Here is an 18501-nt window from a genome sequence, read left to right as displayed (position 1 = left end):
CTCCCGGGGAGAGCTAGGATTGGCTCCTGCACTGTCTGATTCAGAACTTGGGGGTTTTGCCACTGTACTGTTTCATGTGTGCACACAGGAGATAGAGTATTAAAGACAACTCCATACTAGTTCTTAACCACACACAGTCACCATACTCTCCCCTCCAATAAAACACTAACACATCAACATGTCCGTTTCTGTCTGTGGTCAAAGGTGTTTGCAGCCTTCTCTCTGCTGAATCCATTGAACTGAGCTATGTCGGCGGGTATTTACTTAGAACAAACAAAAGCTTGTACAGACTGACAAACAGTTGTTCACCGATGAGACCACAGGCAAGCCTCAGCAATCAAGGGCAACTGTGCTCTGGTCAAAGGGCGGCGCTCAGCTCCTTCTGGAAATTACATACAGCCGAAGTGCAGTGGGGGCTGAGAGAATTTTCAGGTATATTTTTAAACAGGAAGAGTAAAAAAAAATAGTGCTTACATCTGTGTTGGGTGCTGAGCTGAGTCTCTTTTCTTTCCATTCAATGCTAACCATAACCTTCAGAACCATGGGTAGCCACAGGACTGTCATGGTAAGTCCTACCAGGGCGCTGAGGGTATGGTTCAGGGAAAATGTCTGTGGGCTGCCCACACTTGCTTCTGGGGGCTCCCCAACTGTGAAAGCTCACCCCCCTCTAAAGTGCCAGGCGAGATCAATGCACCTGCAACAAAGACCTATCTGCACAGCCACAATTACTCAAATGAATACTCAGAACATTTTTTTACTGTGGGGGCAGGTGGTGTGTTACTTTCCAGGTAATTTCCCTATCTGAATAACATGTGGAAATAGACCATCTCTACAGCCTTCTAAAGCAGAAGGTTCAAGGTAAACAGGTACACCTGTGTCTTATTTTATTTTGATTTATTCTTTTACATTTTTATTGTAAAGGTGATGTACATATGGGTTAGAGTTACTTAAGTTAGATAATGAGTAAGTTTCTTTTTCTTTTTTTGTCGGTTGTGGGGCTTGAACTCCGTCTGGATGCTGTCCCTGAGCTCTTCAGCTCAAGCCAAGTGCTCTACCACTTGAACCACAGCACCACTTCTGGTTTTCTGGTGGTTAATTAGAGATAAGCATCTCACAGTCTTTCTTGTCCGGGCTGGTTTAGTACCGTGATCCTCAGATCTCGGCTGAGTAGCTAGGATTACAGGTGTGAGCCACTGGCGCCTGGCAAATGAGCACATTTCTTTTTGAACAGTGTCACTCCCTCCCTCATTCTCCTCCCGACAGCCCCCTCCCTTCCCCACCACACACATCTGTTCTGTTATCTTAGGTATTCATACTGCCACAGTCCAGCCCAAGATCAGGCAAGCAGCAGATATCTCCAGGCTATTCCTGATCTTACCTGGGAGGCTGGAGTCCCAAGAAGAGGGGCTAAATAGCACCGTGCTGACGGCTGCTGTTCTAGGATGACCTCTGAGGCCGGACAGCTGGCCTTCAAACCTCTCCTCTATCCTTTCCCAGATGTTGGCTCTCCACCAGCTCAGCCACCCAGAAGCTCCCTCTTTATTCATCTGTAAAATGGGTCTAATTGATGTTCACTGTGAAGGCTACTGTGACTACACATGGGGTTACTCTAGAGAAAGTGCTTCCTTAGGTGCTTAGCACCAGGAAACATGATGGTTATTGTTATTGGGGTGTCAGGAGTGGAAGGAGTCTTGTGCAGACCAAGATGGGGCGCAGAGACAACATGGGTGAACTGTGATCGTTTCAGCCCACCCCAACTTGCCCAATGAGCCATTACCGATCTGCTGATACTTGGTGAGAAATACAAAAGGAACAAGATTTATTTTTAAGACATTCATCTTCTAAATATTTTGATCTGTATCTTTTCACACTGGAGGGCTGATGGCTAGGGTTCATTTTCCTTTTCTATGGGCCCAGTAAGTCAGGGGGAGGGGGTCTTCACCCATAACTAGCGCAGTCTTCAATCCCCACAGGGGCTCTTTTCTTTCCCCTGAACCAGAGGGGAAGATCCCCTTTCTCTCTATAGCACCAGTCAGAACAACGTCCCATTGACAACGTGAATGGAGCGTTTCTTAGCCTGGACTCTCTTCTGGCTGCAGAGCAGAGGCCTTTTCTCTCTCTCTTGGCTTCTGAAGATTGTGATTCACATTCTCTCCCAGTTACCCAGCCAGCTCAGATGCCTGATTCTAGTATCTATCGACTACAGAAGAGAGGCCAAGGGGTTGCAGGGTTTCCAGGCCAGATGGTTTTACCTGTGATATCTGAGAATTTCCTCTATGTTTATCTACTCGGCACCTGCTTGACCACCCATTGAGTCGTATCTTCGCCTTCCCTCGCCCTGCTCCACGTTCAATTGGAACCATCTGGTCCATTAGATTCATGTGTTTATTGCCAGTTTTCTTCATGGGAGTGTAAGCTCAAAAGGGTAGGTGGGAGGGAGGGAGGGAGAAAAAGGGAGGAAGGAAAGGAAGAAGGAAGGAGAGAGGTAGGGAGGGAAGGAAGGAAGGAAGGAAGGAAGGAAGGAAGGAAGGAAGGAAGGAAGGAAGGAAAGAAAGAAAGAAGGGAGGAGTGAGTGTTGGTTGAAAGCTACTTTTATATTCCTTCAGAAATTCAGAAAACACCTTTCTCACAAATGATCAACTGAGTCAGGTTACAATTGCTTTGGGTTCCTAGAGAGGCCTGAAGTTGGGTCAACCAATCAAATAGCAGTTTGTGTGTGTTTGTGTGTACCACCACTGGGGCTTGAACTCAAGGCCTGAGTGCTGTCTCTCGGTTATTTCACTCAAAGCTGGCACTGTAACACTTGAGCCACAGCTCCACTTCCAACTGGCCAAATTTATGGAGCCAAGCAAAGCAGGGGCACAGAAGGTTATGACTCAGTCTCTACTCCCTGTGGGCAAAGAATTTAGCTGATCAGAGAGAGAGAGCTCACCAAAGGAATCCAGAAAAAGCAGAGACAGCTGGAGGACCGGTCTGCAGGCGTCTGTAGGGAGACAGAGGCCAGGTGACCAGCTGTCCGCAATTCAGAACTGGTGCAGAGCGACTTGTGGCCTTCCATGCCTAGTTTCTGCACTCTGGGCGTGATCTGCAGTGTACCAAGAAACCACACCATTTCCAGGAAGTACACGCCCACTGCTTGTTCTTTGTAGGTCCCCCCTCCTCCTTTTCTATCTTGATGCCTTTTTTCCCCCACTTTACAAAGCAAGCCAGACAGCAAGATGAAAATTAATCAAACTACAGGTGAAGGAAGGCACTATCAAAAGAAGGAAGGTAAAGAAAATGGAGTTGAGGGCTGGGAAGGTGGCTCAGTGGTAGAGTGCTTGCTTGCATGCATGAGGCCCTGGTTTCAATTCCTCAGCACCACATAAGCAGAAAAAACCGGAAATGGGGCTGTGGCTCAAGTGGTAAAACAGGAGCCTTGAGCTAAAGAGCTGAGGGACAGTGTCTAAGCCTAGAGTTCAGGCCCCACAACCGACAAAAAAATCGAAAAAAGAAAAAAAAAAGAAAAAAGGAAAATGGAGTTGAATGTTTTTTCCGCAGTGCTTTGAACTTGAGGCCTTGCGATTTACTTTGTGAAACCCAGTGGGACCCGGAGGAGTTCGTGGTGCTGAAATTTCTTTTCTTGTGCATTTCTTACACGGGCCATAAAAAATTTGCCTTGGTTTCTTGGCCAAAAGCTAGAAAAAGTCACACTATAGGGAAGAAAGAATGTTCAGTCAAAATGGAAACGCAACAGCTCCAGTTTTCCTATGTTTTAAACTCCAGTGGCTGACAGCTCACTTCTGTCTGCTCTCAGAATCCGCTTCAGTTATGAGGGACCCACAGAAACAGAAGCAGAAGACTCTAGAAATGGAGACCCTAAGCTCCCTGACACTCTTTTTCATCCAACAGAAACTCTGCACCTGTAAGAGGATCTGAGGGCTTCTAGCAGGCTTTTGTGCTCTAAGGTCTAGGGCTAGGCAAAGAGAGCCTGGGATGGAGGCAGGCAATCTTAAGAGAGAATTCTAGGCTACTTCAATTTTCTTTGTGGTTCTCAATGCTTTACAATGTGAGAAGATGTCAAACAGGGTCCCCAGACTGTGGCATATATCTAAGAAATTAAATTTCACAAATTAGTCCTCTTCACACACAAGTAAACAAACACAAGACAATCGAGCTACTCACTAGCTTAGCCTAAGACACACTAAGCATACTGTAGGTGGTCAGGTGGTTCAGGGGACGTGTGTGTGTGTGTGTGTGTGTGTGTGTGTGTGTAAACATCTTCCTGTTTTGTCCGTGGATCTCTGTGACCCAGTGGGAAACTCAGATACTGATTAGGACAATTAAGTCTGAATTGCTGTCCTCCATGATTGGGCACCCTTCCCTCACCACCCTGAAGCTCGGAGGGACAAAGCTACCACTGGTCACCCAAGGGATTTGCCGTTGGTTGGGTGTCCTCTGGGCCTGGCCTGTGTGTGAGAGGGCTGGGCAGGACTGGGTGAGTTGGCAGCTGCCCCCCTGGCTCTCTGGCTCCGTGAGGCCTCTCTAAACACCAGGGTTTGTTCAGGACATTTTTCCTGACTCACCCCTGGCAATAAGACAGCCAAGAGTTTTTAAAGCCATCAGTTTCTATTCAGGGAGGTTTCAGAGTCTATCACTGGGGGCTGATCTCAGAATCTGCAAGGTCCTTCATAAAAACAAGGTAGCTTCGGAAAGAACCAGTGCCATCCCAAGAGGGCAAGCACAGAAACAACAATAAACAGAAATGCTTAACCAGCTGGGTTAGATGGAGGGACACCCCACTGCTGCATTGATGTGTTCACTCACCCCACATTCTAAGCACTAGGCAAGCCCAACAGCAGTGCTGGAGAAGTAACAGGGAGCAAATGCAGACTTGGGACCTGAGATCTGGTCCCTTCCTGAATTAATAAAGCCTGCAGTGTGTGTGGCGTGTGTGTGGCGTGTGTGTGTGTGTGTGTGTGTGTGTGTGTGTGTGTGTGTGAGAGAGAGAGAGAGAGAGAGAGAGAGAGAGAGAGAGGGAGAGGGAGAGGGAGAGGGAGAGGGAGAGGGAGAGGGAGAGGGAGAGGGAGAAAGAAAGAGAGAGACTTAACTAAAAATCACAAAGCAACATAAATAGCTACAGCTATAAAGAAAGGTTTCAGACAACATGGTCCATCCTGGTTAAATAGGTCAGAGAAAGATCTCTGAGAAACAGTGAGCTGGATTAGAGTATGAGAAGGGAAGGAAGAGCCAGAGGACTTTTGTAGAAACCCAAAGTAGCATGTACAAAGGCCCCTCAGTGCAAGAGAAGACGATATTAAAAAACAAAACTGGCTGGGTACCAGTGACTCACACCTGTCATCTTAGCTACTCAGGAGGTTGAGATCTGAGGATTGTGGTTCAAAGCCAGTCTGGCAGAAAAGTCACTGTGAGACTGTTATCTCCAATTAACCACTCAAGAACCAGAAGTGGTGCTGTGGTTCAAAGTGGTAGAGTGCTAGCCTTGAGTAAAAAGAGCTCAGGACAGCGCCCAGGCCCCAAAACAGACCAAAAAAAAAAAAAAAAAAAAAGTATGACTGAAGCATGATGGTTGAGATTTTGGGTGGGGAACTGAAGCATGTGGGTTTGGTCATAGAGGGCCAGGAAGGAGGCGCCCCAGGGCTCTGAGCCTCTGGGGTTTCCTTTCATCCTAACAGCAATGGGACACCACCAAAAGGCTTCAGTGGAAGGAAGTGGCTGGGGAAGTCCAAATCACTTTGGAGTTGGGGAAAGGTTACTCTAGTTCTACAGAGCTAGTGTCTTTTAAGGTAATTTCTGATCTGTAAATCCAGTAACCACAGGGTCAATATTCAGTCACTGGGAACAGAACAGCTTGTAGCTGGGGCTGAGTTTGAATCCTGACTTCCTGCTTCCCTTCTGGCCTGGCTTGGGGGCAAGCAAGCCTCTCAGCATTGCAGTTTCCTCATATATGCCAAAGGGATAATGCACTGTTGTGAGGGTTAAGGAAATGAAAACACATAAAGTTTTGTTTGGTGCATACCAAGCTCTCCTTGGGAGTTTTAAAGGTAGAAACCCACTTTGATGTGGCACAGGATACAGAAGGGCTTGATATTCAGCAGGTCAAATGGGCTTCAGATGGATGTCATCTGGACATCCATTCCCTCTAGGTCTATAGCTTGAGAATGGCCTCTGCCCACCTCCTTAAAACAACAAAAATTCAACAATGCAACAACCACTCATGCATCTGTTTGTGGAAGGTACTGTTGTCAAGCCTTGGGGATGCTGAAACTGATCAAACAACAGACCAGATGAATCAAAGAACAAAGGAAAAGTGGGCAGTGCAAAAATAGAAAGAAGCCACTTACTTGGGTGAACATGTACGTCTGTAATGAGGAAGAGATTGCAGGGTGTCTTCTGTCTGGCCACAGTGGGGCTGAGAAGGCAGCCTTCTGTTTGGATGGTTCCAGCATTTGACATCTCAGTGTTCTCATTTCTTGATCTCCTAGGGCTCTGCCAGAAGAAACTCCAGTGATCTTAGGTCAGAGTCTTGTTGAAATATGTAAGCGCCACACTCAGAGTCCCCTGCTGGCCCGCAATGAGACCATGTGAGCACCATGGGTGTTTAATGTGTCAAATATGTCTAAAGCCTTGAATTTATAATAGTTCAAAATTGTCCACCACCATTGGAATTGATACATAAGCAATATATCACCTCAAATATTTGAGAAGGAAGAGAACTGACCATTGATCCTACTTTTCTAACATGAACCAAACTAAACAGTAAATGAAGGGAAGTTTTGCCTCCTCCTCTTCTTTTCCCCTTCCCCTCGCCTTCCTCCTTCTCCTCCTCTTCTTCTTCTGAACCAAACTAAACAGTAAATGAAGGTAAGTTTTTCCTCCTCCTCCTCCTTCTTCTTCCTCTTCTTTTTTTCTTTCTCCTTCTTCTGTATTACTGAGGTCTGAACTTACTAGGCAAGTGTTCTATGGCTTGAACCATGACCCCAGTCCTTTTTGCACTCTCTCTCTCTCTCTCTCTCTCTCTCTCTCTGTATATATGACATATAAATATATAAATATAAAAAGTATATATATATGTATACATATATATATACTTTTTATATTTCTTTATTTTTGTCAGTCATGGGGCCTGAACTCTGGGCCTGGGCGCTGTCCCTTAGCTCTTAGCTCAAGGCTAGCACTCTACCACTTGAGCCACAGCGCCATTCTGGCTTTTTCTGCATATGTGGTGCTAAGGAATCAAACCCAGGCCCTCATACATGCAAGGCAAGCACTCTACCACTGAGCCACATATACTTTTTATAAAGATTTGGTTTTTGTCTGGGCAGTGAGCACCAAAAGATCTTCTTATTTAAATTTTCCTAATAGATACATACCACCATACCCAGCTCTTTAATGGTTAAGATGGGGTCTCACAAACTTTTTGCCTAGGCTGGTCTTGAGTGGTAATCCTCTTGACCACAGCCCCCCAAGAAACTAGGATTACAGATATGTGAGCCACTGGACAGAGTAGTCTTTATCTTTATAGAGATTTTCTACTGAATGGTGAGCAGAAATGACAGAACTAGAATATCACTATTTTGTCATTCTTAATGAATAATTGGATCTAGTCATCAATAGCTGCTATACCATAAAAAATATCATCTTCCCAATATGTACCCCAATGGAAAAACACAATGAAACAGACCTCTTCTCCAAATCAATCTGCTACAAGTGAATGAGATTTGCCTACCATTTTGTGAAAAGAAGGGCCAGGGAGATATATTAGTGACACACAGAGAGAAACTTCATAGGAAAAAAGGCCCTGATTTCTAATATGAGTGAATACCAAGAAGGAGAGGGAGAGGGCAAGCAGAAGGGAAGAATCGGGGAGTGAAAGAAAGAAGGGGAAGGGAGGAAACAGAAGAGAGGGGGAGGGGGAGGGAGAAGGGGAAGAAGAGAGGAAGAAAGGGGAGGGGAGAGGTAAGAAAGAGGAGGAGAAAGGAGAGAAAAGGGGAGGGAGACAGGAAAGGAAAGATCAGGAAAAGAGTGGGGGAGAGGAGAGAAAGGGAGAGGAGAGGAAAGGAGGGGAGGGAGAAAAGGAGAGGAGGAGAGTCAAGGAAAAGAAGGGAGGAAGAGTGGGAGAGCAGGAGAGGGGAAAGGTGGAAAGGAGAGAGAAGGAGAGAAAGAGGGAGAGGGGAAGGGAGGGAAGATGGGGAGGAAGAGGGAAAGAGGATTAATACCAGACCTTACTGAATTACTTATTTGTGATGGCAAGACATGGATTCAAACTCTAAAGCTCTTTTAAAATGCTGACTTCCCACAAAAACCTATTGGCCTATAGGGAGGGAGAGTGGATAATAAAAATGCAGACTTCATCCATTGGTGGGACATGTGATTTTTAGGAAAGAATCCTTTTTTAGGTGTGCTAATGGTATTGCAGCTAAATTTTGAAATGAGCTAACATTCTTTTTTAGTGATATAAATTGAAATGTTTGCATATGGATGATATGATAGCTACAACCAGCTTCAAAAATAATAGCCAGTGGGACAGAGGAATCGGTCATGAGACAAGGCAGGAGTTGATCATGGAAGGTGAACCATGTGCTCACAGTGGTTTGATTTTTTTTTTTTTCCATAGAAGTGAAAAGAAAAATCCATTGGCCTATCTATCTGTCCTCTTTTCCAGGCACGAAAAGCACTATTACTACAGAGTGAATGTGAGGTCTCACTGGACTGATGGCAGGAGGGCCGAGGCAGGTGTGGCATTTAGGATTTTATGAAAGTTTCCTACTTAGAGCTGAGTGATTTTGGAACTCTAGGGCTCTGGGCCTGCCAGGGCTCCTTGGGGCCGGTGGTGGTGGTTTCTCACATTCTGCTGATAGTTGCTTGCGACGCTGAGAGAGGTGTAGCTTCTGCAGTGGGACTGGGTTGGAATCCAGCTTCTCCATGGGAATAGGAGGGGACGTCTACTGTCCCTTCTTCCATCAGCTGGACTATGAGCAGAGAGCAACTTCCAGAAAGGTGGCCCGTGGAATGGAGAGTTGATCACCAGCCGTGGGGGGTCCGGCCTTCCCCGTACACCCGTGGGGTTCACGCCCTTTAACCTGCCCTCATGCTGGGCACCGGTTGGTGCCATCGAGGCCAGGGCGAGGTTGAGGCCTGGGTGGAGGCCGGGCAGGCTGCCCCGGATCTTACGGTGCTGACTGGAGTAGCGTGTGAACGGAGGAGAAGCTGAGAAGCCGTGATGTGGATGCGCCCTGAGACAGCAGGACGGGCAGACTGAGGAACACACGCAAGCCCATCCACGTGGGCAAGTGACCGAGGCAGGCTGGGCCAGATCCCGAGCGCTTCCGAGGGCACGGCGCGGGCTCTGGCGGCATCTGCAAGGCAATGGGAAGCCCTCGGGGAGCTTCGAGCAGGGAAGGGGTAACCCCGGTGCCCCCGGCGCAGGTTGGAGCGCCCGGCGCAGGTTGGAGCGCCCGCAGGCCGCCCATCCGCATGGTGCCATTCATCACTCATTGTCTTTTCCTGCTCAGCCCCGGCGTGGCCGCAGTGACTCCGCCTGGCCGGCAGAGGGCGCGCGTCGCCGCTGGGTCCCTCCGGCCGCCCGGGACGGGCCTCCTCTTGCCGTCCGCGTCCTCCGCGTCTCTTCCCTCCCCCCTCCCCCCCACCATCGGGAGGCGTCGGGAAGGCGGCGGCGGCGGAGCGGCGGTTGTCCCGCCGGGTCGGTTGGTGTGACCCGCTCCGCAGCGTCCCGTCGCGTTCCCCGCGGTCGCCGAGCCGGGCCGGGCCGAGCCGAGCCGCGCCGCGGCAGGGCCGGACCCCCCCCCCTCCTCCGCCCCCCGCGCGGGCCGCGCGCGCACGCGCACGCGCGCGGACGGAGGGCGGCGGCCGCGGCCAGGGCGGCCCGTGGGACCGCGGGCCCCGGCGCAGCGCCGCCCCGGCTCCCGGCCCCGCCGGCCTCTGCCCCCCGGCGCCGCGGCCATGGCGGCCAGCGCGAAGCGGAAGCAGGAGGAGAAGCACCTGAAGATGCTGCGGGACATGACGGGGCTCCCGCACAACCGCAAGTGCTTCGACTGCGACCAGCGCGGCCCCACCTACGTGAACATGACGGTCGGCTCCTTCGTCTGCACGTCCTGCTCGGGCAGCCTGTGAGTGCGGGGCGGGCGCGGGCGGCGGGCGGCCTCCGCCGGGCGCCGGCCGAGGACCGGGCCCGGAGCGGAGTAGGCCGGGGCAGGGGCCGGGGGCGAGACAGGGGCGGCCCGGGGCCGGGGCCGGGAACGGGAACGGAGTGGGCCAGGGACAGGGCTGGGAGCGGGGCGGGCCGGGGCCGAGGACGGGGCCGGGAACGGAGGGGGCCGGGGACAGGGCTGGGAGCGGGGCGGGCCGGGGCCGGGGCCGGGCGCGGGCCGGGGGCCGGAGGCCGTTGGAGGGCGCCCCGCTCGGGCGGGGTCGGGCGGGACGTGCGCGGCCGGGTCGGAGGGTCCCCGCCGGGGGCCGCCTCGGTGGGTGGGGCGAGGGCGGGGTGGGACGGCCGGGGCCCCGCGGGGAGCATCAGCGCCCCGCCGCGCCCACCGCACCCAGCCCCGGGTCCCCGCGGCGCCGGCGGCCTCCTCCCGGGGCCCCTGCCCGGCGGCGCGGCGCGGGGAGGGCCCTGCGAGTCCTTTGTGTGTCCCCGCCGGGCGGGGGCGGGGGGCCGGGGCTCCTCCGGTCCCCCGGGGTCCGAGCGCCCCGGGGACCGCCGCGTCTGGGTGGCGGCGGCGGCGGCGGGTCAGATTTCCCCCGAGGAAAGTTCCGGAGAGCGGCCACGTTCGCTGCGGGGACGGGGCAGCGCGGGAGGCCGGCGAGAGGCGGGTGGGGTTCTGGGGTCCTGGCGGGGAAAGTTGGCCCGGGGGCCGGGTGTCGGGCCGGCGCTGGGGAAGGTGGCCCTCCGGTGGGCCGCGCCGCTGCTCCGGTGATGTCACCTCCGACTCGGTCCTTCAAGTCGCGGTGGGTGGGTAACCGGGACGCCGGGGGACGCGGGCTCCTCGGAAGGTTGAGACCGCGCCGCTTCGGCTCCCTTGGGCGCCGAGGCGCTCACGACCCGGCCTCCGCGGGGAGCGGCCCCCCTGCCGGAGCACCGGGCGTGCGGGGCGTGCGGGAGCTCGCCCTGGACCGCACCGCCCAGCGCGGCGGCGGCGGCCCCGGCACGTCCGGTGCTTGCCTGACCGAGGTGGGCAGCTGGTTGTAAAGTGAGGCTGAAAGTCCAGCCCACTTCGAGGATTCACTCTTAAAACAGAAGTAGGTGCCGTCGTTGACCCAGAAGAGAGCGTTAGACGCCCAGAGAGTAGAGTCTTCGCCGGCGTAAGCGGGCGCACCGCTGCGGGGGTTCGCCTCGGGCTCGGACGCGTCCTGAGCCCCGGGCAGCGAATGTGTAATGCACAGGAAATGCGCTTAAAGGACATTATTTCCACCCCTTACGCTACGCTCCGGGCTTGAGATCCGTTCTGTAGGAAGGCTGTCCGAACGGTGATGCTTTTCTTCTGTGCGCGGCGCACATGCGGGAGTCGGGCTTGAACTCGCCCCGGGCCTGCCCCTGAGCTGCTTTGCGCGGGGCTGGTGCTGCTCTCCGGCTCTTCTCGAACACTTTCCAGGAGGCCGGGGTGCTGGCGGGCGCCAAATCATAGTCCTCAGATCGCTGCCTCCTGAGTAACTAGGATTACAAGCTTGGGTCACGGGGGCTGGCAATATTTTCCTTTTAAGTGAGAGTTGCACTCCAGTACTGTCAGCATTTCATTTTTCTGTCTTTGTTTATATCGCTAACTTTCTGTGTCTTCCGCTGAGGGCACTGGCTCCATAGTAAGTATCCACACTGAGCGGCAGAACATTGTAAACGATTTCCTTTTCAGAGGTGTGCTAAAGAGCTAAAGGGATTTATAAAGTTATCACCAAGGAGTTGATGCCTGAGAATTATACAGTTGAAAGACCAAGTGCTTTTGAGCCAGGTGAACCTGATTTTGAATTTTGGTTCTAAATATTAGCTATGTGGTATTGAGAATGCCACGTGAGTGTAGATTTTCTCTCATATAAAATGATGAGAATAAAATATACCAGTAGAGCTCGTTATGTAGATTTTTTAATCTCTTTTTGAGTCCATTATTGGAGTTTGAATTCAGAGCCTTACCTTTGGCCTCACCAAGGCTACCACTATCTACCACTTGCGCCATACCTCCATTTCTGGCTTTCTACTGGTTAGTTGGAGATAATATTCTGATTCGTCTGTTGAGGCTTGCTTCAAACTTCAGTTCTTAGATATCAGTCTCTTAAGTAGCTAGGATTATAGGCATAAAACACTAACACCCAGCTAGATTTTATTTGTTTATGCCAATTCTCAGGTTTGAACTCTGGGCTTGTGCTGTCCTTTGTTTTTTCACTTAGGACCTATGATCTACCCCATTTCTAGCATTTTGGTGGTTAATTGAAGGTAAGAGTCTTATAGACTTTGCTTCCCCATCTGGCTTTGAACCACTGTCTTCGAATCTCAGCCTCCAAAGTAGCTAGCATTACAGGCATGAGCCACTGGTGCCTGGCTTAGATTTGTTTTTAATATTAAGATTGAATGTGTGTTAAACATCTCACCAATACTTGAAGGTTGCCCAATAGAGAGGGCTTTCTGTTACTCAGGGAACAGTAAGTAAAAGACATTTAAATCAGAGACACCCTAATTTCTGTCAGCTTGGAGCTTTTGACTGTTACCTGAATTATGAATCACATCAGTTTTTAAAAATCACATAATTGTTGCTAGAATATAAATTGTAGTAATTGTCATATTTCTTATATTGAGACGCAGGTCAGCTGTTGTATTCTAGCACATGGATTTTCACTTAGATGAAAAATGTTTTTGGTCTTTCACAGCCAAAAATACCCACTTTTCCACTTACTCTAAATTGAAATTTTACTGCCCTATCAAAATATCTTAATCCATTGCAATCACTTGACAGAATCAAAATAGTGAAGTTGGAATTAAGAATATGAGTCACAGCTGGGCACCGGTGGCTCATGTCTGTAATCCTAGCTACTCTGGAGGCTGAGATCTAAGGATCGAGGTTCAAAGCTAGCCCGGGCAAGAAAGTCCAGGAGAGTCTTATCTCCTTTTCTTTGGGGGTGGGGGGGGTCAGTCCGGGGGCCTGAACTCTGGGCCTGGGTGCTGTCCCTCAGCTCTTCAGCTCAAGGCTAGCACTCTACCACTTGAGCCACAGTGCCACTTCAGCTTTTTTCTTTTTTCTTATGTGGTGCTGAGGAATCGAACCCAGGGCCTCAGGCATGCAAGGCAAGCGCTCTACCCCTGAGCCACCTTCCCAGCCCAGGAGAGTCTTACCTCCAGTAAACCACTCAGAAACCAGATGTGGCACTGTGGCTGAAGTGGTGATCAGCCTTGAGCTGAAGAGCTCAAGGGACAAGGCTCAGGCCCAGAGTTAAAGCCCTACGACTGACAGAAAAAAAAAAAAAGAGAGAATATGAGTCACTACACTGAGCAGGAGGGTGTATAACTGTAATCCCAGGGAGGCCAAGGCTGTAGGATCATGAGTTCTAGGCCAGCCTGAGCTACACAGCAAGATACACCTTGACTTGTGTAAGATCCTGAATGTTAAAAAAAGCTCCAAGAGTATTTGATTGCAATCTATCCTAAACAGATTTACACACCTTTTTGTTAGAAAAAAATTAAGATTCTTTAAATAAAGATTCACCATTAAGCCAGGGGTGGTGGCTCAAACCTATAATCCCATCTACTAAGGAAATTATCTCCAATTCACCAGAAAACCAGAAGTGGTGCTGGGGCTCAGGCTCAAGTGGTAGAGCACTAGACTTGAGCAGAAGAGCCAGGCCCAGTTCAAGCCCCAGAACTGGACAAAAACAAAAGAGAGATTTCTGATTTGAGAGTTCTATTGAGGATCCTTGTTCCACGAAAATTAGGATGGAGTATGTGTCTGATCAGAGCACTGGCTCAGGGTAGCCATATGACTACCCAACTAGACTGAAGTTCGGAACTTAAGAGTGGACTTAGCAATAGCGATATGTCGTTCTAGGAGTGGAGGGTACCTGTCTAGATCAGGGAAATAATAAAGTGTCCCTTCACACCAAAAAATGCCCACGTTAGTGGATTTTATTGTGTACATGTCGGTAGTGCTGAGGATTAAACTTGGCCTCATGTTTGCTAGACAGATTTTTCTCTCTCTCCCTCTCAACCCCTCCCAGGTGAGGGTCTAGTGTTGAAAGCACAGGCTGGCCCCGACTGCCATCTTTCTACTTACACCTGAGTATCTGGGGGGAAGGTCCCACTAACTTTTTTTTTGTCTTCGCTGTCCTTGATCCACAGTTCTCCCCATTTCTACCTCCCAAGTAGCTGGGGTTGTAGCACCAACTACCAAGATTGGCCTTAACTTACTTTTAAAGCAGTTTGAACAATGAATTACTTAAGATTTTTATTATCTTTTTTAGTCTTTTATGCATTTCATTCATAGTTAAATAGCAGCTTCTTCCAGTGACAGGATTTAGTTAGGTCTCTCACATACTTCACTTAGTTTACATAAAAACAGTTCTTTCTACTTTGATTATTTTACATAGTTTCCAATATTAAACTATATACTTATGAAGTATGATAGCAACTGTATTATCAACTATCATACCAAAGTTTGGTATCATACACTATAGTTGAACCATAGTGTTTGTTGTGTTTTTGAGAGTCTCAGGAAGTTGCTAGGCTATCCTCATGTGATGTGCATTCCTCTTGTTTTGTCTTCATGATTACAGGAATGGGTCACCACATCTGGCTTGAAACAGCTTGTGCTGAGTGTAAAACTCAGTTGAAAGGTTTGAGGGAGAATGGTCATTGTTATTAATAGGCTTTAGCAGTAGGAGAAACACGGATTTATTCATCAGTCTTTCCATAAAATGCTGTTCTGTACTGGGAAAAACTATTCACCCTTCAGGGTATGTATGGTAACACCTCTCTCTCTCTCTCTCTCTCTCTCTCTCTCTCTCTCTCTCTCTCTTTCTCTCTTTCTTTCTCTCTTCCTTTCTTTCTGCCAGTCATGGGGCTTGAATTCAGGGCCTGGCCACTGTCCCTGAGCTTCTTTTTGCTCAAGGCTAGCACTCTACCACTTGAGACACAGCACTACTTCTAGCTTTTTCTGTTTATGTGGTAGTACTGAGGAATTGAACCCTGGACATGATGCATGCTTGGCAAGCACTCTACCACTGAGCCACATTCAGAGCCCATTAAACTTTTTCTTTTACTCATTTTTCTACTTTTTTTAAAAAACAGAAGTAGTAGTGAACACCATTGTGAACCAACCCTTACATAAAGTTCAGCTTAACTAGATTTCATTTACATCAAATGTTTAAGTACTAGCAGTGAATTGAATTTTATGTGAAAAGAATTAAAACATTGTTTGAAGGAATTGCTGATGTGTGAGTCACAGTTTGAAAGCTATTCCTGCTTTGGAAACAAGGCAGTCTCCTAGAATGATGTGTGCCGTCTTTTCCATGCAACATATATGATGTTCATATCTGTGTTTTTTGTTTTGTTTTTGGTTTTTTTTGATCAATGCTGGAGTTTGAACATAGTTGCTCAACTTGTTTTCTCAGCTGGCACTTAATTACTTAAGCTATGCCTTTAGCCAGCTTTTTGCTGGTTATTTTAGAGATGAAGTCTCCAGACTTTTCCACTCAGTCTAGTTTCTAACCTCAGTCTTCTAGATCTCAGCGTCTTGAACAGCTAGATTACAGGCATTCCATGGCATGTGTGAGAAACTTTCATGGACATCTTCAGGATTAGTTTCATTTCTCCTATTTTAGCCCAGTCACTAATGGATTTTCCATTTGAAGTAGAGAAACTATTGTCTAGGGAAACACCTCTCATGTGTGTAAGAAAGCAAATATTTATAACTTTGAATACTTTTATTAGTAACCAGTTACTTGTGATACATTTTAGAAACTGCATATGAGAGTTCTTGTCCTAGGCACTTGATGGAACATAAAAAAAATGAAATTCATTAACTATAAATTAAGGATAGAAAGTTTATTTGAATTGTTTGAAGTAATAGGAGTGATAATTTGTTCAGAGAAAAGAGTATTAACAATAAGTAAGGTTATTAATGTTTTTGGTTAATGCCATAAAGAGAGAAAGGTCATAGTATTATGGTTGTTCCTTTGAAAAAAGGTGCATTAATAGAATGAAGTGTTCTCCAAAGAATGTGATCTGAGTGGCAAAGTAGATGTGGAACTGTATGAAAGGAACTTTTTCAGGAAGCAGAATGTGAGGAGATTGGGGGTAGGTAGCACTGTTTATAGATCATGCATTATGTTTAGGCAGTTCATGGCCTGTGCTTGAAAGAGGTAGTAATATGTATATTCTATATAACTCTAAGCAGGGTGTGAAGTTTGAGAGAAACATAGTTTTAGAAAAGGTATAAAAATTTTCCTATGAGTGCCAGATCCTAAAAATCCTTGTCCTTTTCCCATTTTATAAAAATCCTTGTCCTTTTTCCATTTTATGTTAAATCGTGTAAGCTTTTTGGTGGGGAAAATATGAGACTAGAACTTACAAATGTGGCAAAATGTGAAAATGTTTATTTTGGTTTTCAGACATGAATGGTTCTCATATGGAACCATTGTGCTCCAAAGTTGTTCCCTTAAAGGAATTGCTAGAGTATAATGAGGAAATGGCTTTTGAAGTTCAAAAGATTTAAGTTTTAATTTAAAAGATCTCAAGTACTATAGGAATGATTTTTTCATCAGTTATAGAAGTCATTCTATAGGTATATGTCAAAGCAAAATTTGGATTTTAAATACAGCTTTTATTAAAAGGACACGTGCACATCATTTTAAGAACCAAATGCTATGATGAAGAGCAGTTCCCTGCTGCCTTCCTCAGTTTCTGATTATTGTAGAACGTGATTTTTTTTTTTTTTTTTTGGGTCCGGTTGTGGGGCCTGAACTCTGGGCCTGGGTGCTGTCAATCAGCTCTTCAGCTCAAGGCTAGCGCTCTACCACTTGAGCCACAGCGCCACTTCCGGCTTTTTTTCATTTTGCTTTATGTGGTGCTGAGGAATCGAACCCAGGGCCTCAGGCATGCAAGGCAAGCGCTCTACCACTGAGCCATCTTCCCAGCCCTGTAGAACGTGATTTTAAACTCTCATCTGATACCGTATTTCTAATAGAATAGTGCTTAATTTTTTTTTCTCAACATGGGTTCTTTTTTTTTTTTTTAATTCAGCATTCTTTACCTTTCTTTACCTGTATAGCTTTTCCTGGAGTTCCTAATTGTTTAGTTCTCTTCATTTGCTTTGCTTTCAATGCATGTATTGATAGATTTTGAGATAAATTATCTCTGAGGTAAAAGATTTCCTTCAGTATGATTGGACATTTCAGTTACATTTTGTTTCGGGGTAAATGATTTCTGGATAAGTTTGTGATCCCCTTCTCTGCCTGTAAGCAGCTATGTTTTTGGGGTTCTTCCTTTATCTTGATTCCTGGTATCTCTTCAGCCCTGGATTCTCTTCCCTAGATTCTCCACACCTTCTAGTAGCCTCGTGGTTAAGATTAATGAAAGGTCATTTTTAAGAGCTAAATAGTTGAAAATGTCTGCTCTCATTTTCACCAATAATTGCATATATCTGTATTTACAAGGATGAGAATATTTGATCTTTCAAGGCATTGGTTAGCTGTCTTCAACTGTTGAGCTGAAAAGGCTGAATATTATATTACTGATTCTTTGTGACCCATTGTTTCCTACTCCAGGGCATTTATGAGCTCATTTTAATCTTGTTCTGAACCTCTTATTTAAGTATTTTGGTGTTGGTGTGTATCTTGTATAAGTTAATTTTTTTTTCAGTGTTTGGTTTAAAAACTATTAGTGCTAAGCTTAAGCAGAATAAAAAAAAAAAGGAAGGTAGGACTTTGCATCCAATGGTCTTAGAAGATCTTCCTTCACTTTCTATCATGATGCCTAACAGCCGGAAAGATTGACTACAGAATTTATTTCATATAACTGGTCTGGATTAAGTTTTCCTTCAGACTCTCATTAGGGCCTGGTGGGTTTGTACCTGTTGAGGACCTGATAGTCTCATGATTTTTGACGGTATTTATCTCCACCTGATATATGTATGAGTCTGTGTTTATGTATGTGTCTGTCTGTCTGTCTAGCTAGCTAGCTATCATCTTAACTATCTTCAAGTCTCCATCCCAGCCTGGCTCACCATCTTCCTGCCTCAAGCTCCCAAGTGCTCCGATTACAAGTACCATCCTTGGTTTACTATTTCCTTCTCTTCCCTCCTCTGTTTCTTTTTCTTTCTTTCTTTACTGTACCTCTCCCCATCCAGTTCTTTAATTGTAGCTTTTCTTAGGTGTCTTCGTGGGCATCACTTTCTATTTGGTTTCTTTCACTTCCAGAGCTTCTGTTCTGGCTTTTCCCGAAGTCTTTCAGTGCTGATACAGGGCTTTACTGTGTTTCTGATCTGGAATGTCTTGGCTCAAGGGATT

The 18501-nt window shown here is 47.5% G+C and overlaps 2 protein-coding genes across 12 annotated transcripts in view; one reads left to right on the top strand and one right to left on the bottom strand.

Moving 5' to 3' along the window:
• Positions 1–968: 968 nt before the first annotated feature.
• LOC138822733 (uncharacterized) lies at positions 969–9512 on the bottom strand. 2 transcript variants are annotated; one of them, XM_070015652.1, is made up of 6 exons: positions 9175–9512; positions 8849–8967; positions 6345–6489; positions 2253–2399; positions 1379–1547; positions 969–1200 (listed from the first exon to the last, which is right to left on the bottom strand). In XM_070015652.1, exons 1-6 carry the CDS (start codon positions 9496–9498, stop codon positions 1178–1180), a joined length of 927 nt encoding a protein of 308 aa, XP_069871753.1. In that variant the 5' UTR covers positions 9499–9512; the 3' UTR covers positions 969–1177. The 2 variants fall into 2 exon arrangements, 1 of the variants encoding a protein (XP_069871753.1); XR_011370611.1 differs by lacking the exon at positions 2253–2399 and adding an exon at positions 4807–4913 and having other exon boundaries at positions 8849–9512.
• A 343-nt stretch (positions 9513–9855) lies between these two features.
• The window catches only part of Agfg1 (ArfGAP with FG repeats 1), a 58339-nt gene continuing 49693 nt past the window's right edge, over positions 9856–18501 (top strand). For 3 of the 10 annotated variants that reach the window (XM_070015564.1, XM_070015574.1, XM_070015554.1), the window contains exon 1: positions 9882–10130. In XM_070015564.1, coding sequence (XP_069871665.1) covers positions 9964–10130 — 167 coding nt within the window. In that variant the 5' untranslated portion in view covers positions 9882–9963. Of the gene's footprint in view, positions 10131–18501 lie in introns of all 10 variants that reach the window. The other 7 variants (XM_070015592.1, XM_070015583.1, XM_070015638.1 and 4 more) reach the window with 5 other exon arrangements.

This window comes from Dipodomys merriami, unplaced genomic scaffold (assembly GCF_024711535.1).
Source record: "Dipodomys merriami isolate MVZ:Mamm:240054 unplaced genomic scaffold, mDipMer1.0.p SCAF_1, whole genome shotgun sequence".
Lineage (NCBI taxonomy): Eukaryota > Metazoa > Chordata > Mammalia > Rodentia > Heteromyidae > Dipodomys > Dipodomys merriami.
This window is presented reverse-complemented; position numbering and strand designations above follow the sequence as displayed.